Here is a 5406-nt window from a genome sequence, read left to right as displayed (position 1 = left end):
AGGAATGCCTTGAGGGCCTGGGTCACCCTTGGAAACATATTACATTTTGGTTAAAAAACAAAAAAAAAAACTTTACAATGCTTACGTTAGTCATTAAATGAGCGATGAAAATGAAATACCACAGCCTAGTTACAGTAATGAGAGGAAAGATGATGCCCTTTCCTATTCACCCACTAATCCCTCTACGATTTTCAGTACAGTAGTCTATCGATACAGTTAAATTTATAACAAGATTTGACAAAATACAGTATTAATTATAGAATATTAATAGTGAAAAACACAGCAAGCCATAAAAACATGTTTAAAGATACATTCATTAAAAATTTACAATGCCCATTTAAAATGGAAGATCGCGTAGAGTTACACAGTACCTAGATAAGCAGTAATTTTCTGGTGCCCCAATGGTGGCCAAAAAATAAGCCAAGAGCTAATTTGGTCAGTGCAGTTCTGCCTCGTAGCCAGCCCTGCACATCCGGCTGTAATGCCAAGGTACAGTATTCGACCTTGGTGCACACATGTCATTACTAGGTCTCTGCAGAGTGAACGTGTGGGTATGTGTGAACTAGGTTTTAGGGTTTGGTTACAAAAATGTCAGTTATTGGCTCAAGCAATGGAAACAGACACAGCTCTAAAATTCCTTCCCATTTGACCCCCAGCGCCACACCATACCTTAGCACCTTCTTTTCCCGCTGCTCCGGGGAGGCCTTGTTCACCGGGTGGGCCAGGAGGACCTGGATGGCCTCTTTCACCGATTGGGCCAGTCTCACCAGTAGGACCCTAAGCACACAAGTAAACTTCAGTCACCTCAAGCTATTTAATGTCCTGGGGGATGTGGTGGTGGGGAGAAGATTCTCCATATCCAGCAGATCTGAGTCTGTATTACCGTTGGTTAGCTTCCATACCTGCCCTTCCCTCCAGGCAAAGCTACTTATAAAATATCTTCGTCCTAGGAAATAAGCCTTGCATCGCACTCTGCCTGCAGATACATCCATACAACTTCCAGAGAATCCAAATTCTTGATTTTGTTGCAAACATGTAAGATTAGATCCAATGGAAGTTTGATAGTGAATCTCTCCACAATGTAAAAGCGACTGAAATTCGGCCTCTGACAAGAAAGTCACATGTTGTATTGTTCTTTCTAAACTATTTCATGGCAGACAACTCTGCCTTCTTGACTTCTGTAAACCACCAGCTCCATAATGACGTGAAGAGAATACACAAAAAAAGAAGCAGAAAGGTAACCCCCGACATCTGCATTTTGCGTGGGATCACTAATGACTACTAAGTACACCTCTCTATGATTGTCAGGCATTAATTTGTTACAGAAGTTAATATAACCATCAATATGGTCCTTTGAATACAACAAAAGCCCCTGCCTTAGCCATAATATCACCATTAAACATTGGACTTACAGCATTAACTGTAAAAATTAAATTCTGTACCTGAGGGCCAACAACACCACCAGGACCAGGAGGACCAGTTTTTCCTTGAAAACCCTGTAAAATAATTACAGACTATTATGTTACTGAGGACAAGACAGAGAAGAGCAAAATTCATATCTGTGCTGAGGAGGAGAAAGAGGAATTCCGTGTCACACGTTCCTCCTCTTCAGGAAATAAAATGAGTGATTCTTTTTGCTGTGTACACTTAGAAGTGAAATACTGATCAATCTTTCTTATCTCTATGAGTTCCAGTCTCTCTGAGGTGGTACAGCAGGAAAAATTGCGGTCAATGTTATAGATCTTGATTAGGGGAGTCAGGACGCTGAAGTGTTGCAGCTGAAAGACAGCTGAAAATCCATTTTTGCACGTATCGACCATGAATCATGAAGCCAGACATACAAATGCTGTTTAAAGAACGACAGAGGTGGTGGGTTAAGCTGGAGGAGCATTAACGAAAAGGGGAGGTTAGACAGCAAATGAATAGAAATAGAGGTTGAGGGAAGATGAACGTTATATGGAAGATGGTAAAAAAGACAGCATGAGTGCCAGAAAAAGGATGGTGCTAATAGGAAATTGATACAATGACAGAAACTGAGAAGCAGAGAATAGAAAGGGTATGGTTTTGGAACAGTTTTTCAGAACACTGGTAAGTTTTACAGAATATTCAGTTTCTAATCAGCGGCCCCAGACTTCCACCCGAAATTAGTCAAGAAGCTGAATGTCAACCTCACCTATAGTAGCACTGTTTAACTGCCGTGGTTTAATCCCAGCCAGTAATGACTAAATCACTACAAATGACTGTGGGAAAACCAAGTGTCATCTGGGTGTATTTCTCATAAATGCTGGGCCCTGCTTAGCATCTTGTGGGGCTCCGTCTCACCAGCAGCTCCCCCGTTCCATCCGATCCAGTTTAAGCGTTTTTTACCTTCCTCCATCTCTTCTCTCTTGCTGCCAGCCACATGACCATGGCTGCCCAGGAGTATGTCCAGGTGGCTTTTCAATGTCTCCAAGGGTGGAGACTCTGCAGCCTCTCTGGGAAATCTGTTCAGTGCTTGGTCACCCTCACAGTGAAAAGGTGTTTGCCCATGGACTCTGGTCCTGCCAGCAGGCACCACCAGAAAGAGCCTAGCTCCATCTTCTGCACACACCCCTGCAGGTATTTATATCCTTGGATGAGATTTGACTTGCATCTTCTCTTCTCCAATATCCTTGGATGAGATTAGACCTGGCTTTCCCTTCTCCAGACTGAGCAGCCCCAGCTTTAGTTCTGTACTCATGGGAGAGATGCTCCATGTCCTCCAGTCACCTTAGTGGCCTTTTCTGGTCTCTTGCTCTCCCTGCTGAGGAGGGTCCCCAGCAGCTGAACAGAGGGAGAGATCACCCTCCTGCAGCCCAGCCTGCCATCAGCGTCCCTTCCCAGAATGGCACGTTACTGGCTCGTGTTCAAATCCAAAATAAAGGGAAAATAGTAACTGTACTTTTTCTTATCAGACTACAGAACTATTTTGAACTTCCTGCATTCCAAACAGCAATTAAGATGCATTCTCGTGGCACAAAAGACTAGTCTTTGCCTCATCACAAACAAAAAGAGCAAGGAAGTCATGACGTTTCTCTCACACAGAAGAAGCCGCTGTCACTGCACAGCGTCACCGTGCTACACCACCAGCAGAAGGGAACGCAGTTTGTCAGGAGGGTGTGCTACTCTAAACTGGGCTTCCCCTTCTGGTAGTGGAAGTGACTCTGCAGTCACTGATTTCCAGCTGGGACCCAAAACACACTCTACGTGCTGAGAAAATTTCTCTCTAAATTCATTTACGGGTTTCTCCAGCTCTGAAAAAATCTGAGCGAGCGTTACCTTATTTTGGTGGATGTGAATAAGGTGTCAGCACTACAGACATAGGGAGTTTTTTTTAAGTAATTCCATTCAAACTGTTACATGTTAACTTTTTCATTCTGCTGCCAGAAGTTACTCAGTGGGATTCTCAGTGGGGTTCCATAGGATACAGCTTCAAAATTTAACATTTTTTTTCACAGGTTGAATCATTTCTGATCCTACTTGCCAAAGGTGTTGGCTTTTGATGTTCCTATCTGTTACCATTAATAAGACTTTTTTTTATGTTATGAGTGAGAAAAGAACCATATATAGTAATTACCTGGAAAATTTTTATTAAATTAAGATCTGAGTATTAATTTATTTTACTTGTATTAACTGTTCAGGCTCACTGCGATGTTACTAACTGGGCACAGCGAAGAATAACCTCACTGCTGCCACATGGAAACAAAATAAAGCTTTCTCATGCCTAACTACCAACCATAAGAAAACTACAGCGACATAACCTCAGTCCCATCTTACTCACCGTCTCACCCCGCTGGCCTGGGTGCCCAGGCAAGCCGTCTTTTCCAGGTGGCCCCTGAAATGGTAAAACACATAGATCAAAGCATTTCTTAGCCAGAAAGAGAACACTTCTTCTGAGAAAAAGTGTGCAATGAGCCGTAAGAACCTCTGATCTCTCTGATTTTCCTAGATTAGTCATCAGTACAGCTTAACCGCTCCTACATCAGCTCGCTGCAGCTTCGGTAACACTTTCCTGGTGTCCTCCCTCAGGTGTGTGAGCAACCGCTTGGCGGGTGACTCTCAGGGAGTCAAGTGCACACACGTTCAAGGTGCATTTCTGTAAACTCAGAAATCATGGAGAGTCCCTACACTTCCTGTCCATTTTTCGTTGCTGAACAACCCAGTTAACACAAAACCAAGCATTAGAGGAGTATTTGGTGGGGTTTCAGGTTTTGGCTGTGTAACAAATGCCTGGGTGAAAAAAATCAGAGGTGGTTTGATGCTTTTGTACTTCACATGAGGAGCCAGACAGTAGAAGAGCAGATCAGGCCGCAGCTCAAACATGCTATTGCTTCTACACATTTCTGCTGCTAGTGAACATCTACTTCCTCTTCTTTTTTCCTCAACAAATTGATTGTTAGAAAAAAATATACACCAGCAAAGTAATATTTTGCCTAAACTCAGCCTGTCACCCAGACACTGGAACCAACACACTGGAAGGTTTGGCTGAGTATCACATGAGCTGCACCAGGGGTCATTTGAATACGTTAGTTCTTGTCTTAGCCTTAAAGCTGAACAGTGTATCTGTAATCTATACCTAACCCAACCCTTAATAAATCCGCAAATATTAACTTCAGAAACACTGTATGAAAAATAACATGCCTGTTGTTGCGCATACTTAATGAAAAAGCTACTCACTGGAGGTCCCTTTGGTCCAGGGAATCCAACAGGTCCTTGAGGCCCTTGTGGTCCCTAGTAGAAAGGCAACGAACATGTAAGGTTTTACTCTAGCTGTCACGACACCAAACTGAAAAGTTTGCTTCTATTATAAAATGCATGAACTTCAATTACAAAATACGCAAACTCTGCAGACAACGTCTGGTTGCAGGTACAAAGCCTCAGGTCCAGTGCTGTAAGCGTCAGTAGGAGCAATTCACTGCACAGACATTGGAGAGGGTTTCCCAAAAGCAGTACTGCTGGTGTGGGAACGCACTAAGATACAACTTCTGACGGGACGTGTGTCTCTGACCACTCAAACTGCACAGTGAAGCAGGGGTCAGCTGTGAGTAAGAAACGCTGCTTTCCATGTCACACAAAACATGGAAATTCTTTAACAGTCTGGTGGTCTTTTGAGCCCGCTGTTCATCCTTGGCAGTTCTGTGCAAACTCCCAAATAGAATAAGCTCTCTAAGGTTACCAGGGCCTAAATACAACATTCTTGCTGTCATGAAAACTAGTGGAGACAGCTGAAAAACCCCATGATGCCTGACCACGTAGAGTTTTGCCTATACACATATATATGGAGAGAGATTTCCAAGCAGCATGGTTTTACAAATTCAGTTAAAGATGATCGTGTGAGTTAGTGCACTGCGTGTATGTACAAGTATTTAACAAGGCCAAGTGCAAGGT

The 5406-nt window shown here is 43.2% G+C and overlaps 1 protein-coding gene across 1 annotated transcript in view; it reads right to left on the bottom strand.

Moving 5' to 3' along the window:
* Positions 1–4749, bottom strand: part of LOC104516246 (collagen alpha-1(XI) chain) — a gene marked incomplete at its 5' end in the record, with an annotated part of 42659 nt that extends 37910 nt beyond the window's left edge. The window contains 5 exons of the mRNA XM_010160520.1: positions 4–27; positions 670–777; positions 1443–1496; positions 3800–3853; positions 4696–4749. Of these exons, the coding sequence (XP_010158822.1) occupies positions 4–27; positions 670–777; positions 1443–1496; positions 3800–3853; positions 4696–4749 (294 nt within the window). The remainder of the gene's footprint in view (positions 1–3; positions 28–669; positions 778–1442; positions 1497–3799; positions 3854–4695) is intronic.
* Between the last annotated feature and the right edge of the window lie 657 nt (positions 4750–5406).

This window comes from Eurypyga helias, unplaced genomic scaffold (genome assembly GCF_000690775.1).
Source record: "Eurypyga helias isolate BGI_N326 unplaced genomic scaffold, ASM69077v1 scaffold40931, whole genome shotgun sequence".
Taxonomy (NCBI): domain Eukaryota; kingdom Metazoa; phylum Chordata; class Aves; order Eurypygiformes; family Eurypygidae; genus Eurypyga; species Eurypyga helias.
The sequence above is the reverse complement of the archived record's forward strand: the minus strand, read 5'-3'. Positions and strand labels throughout refer to the sequence as shown.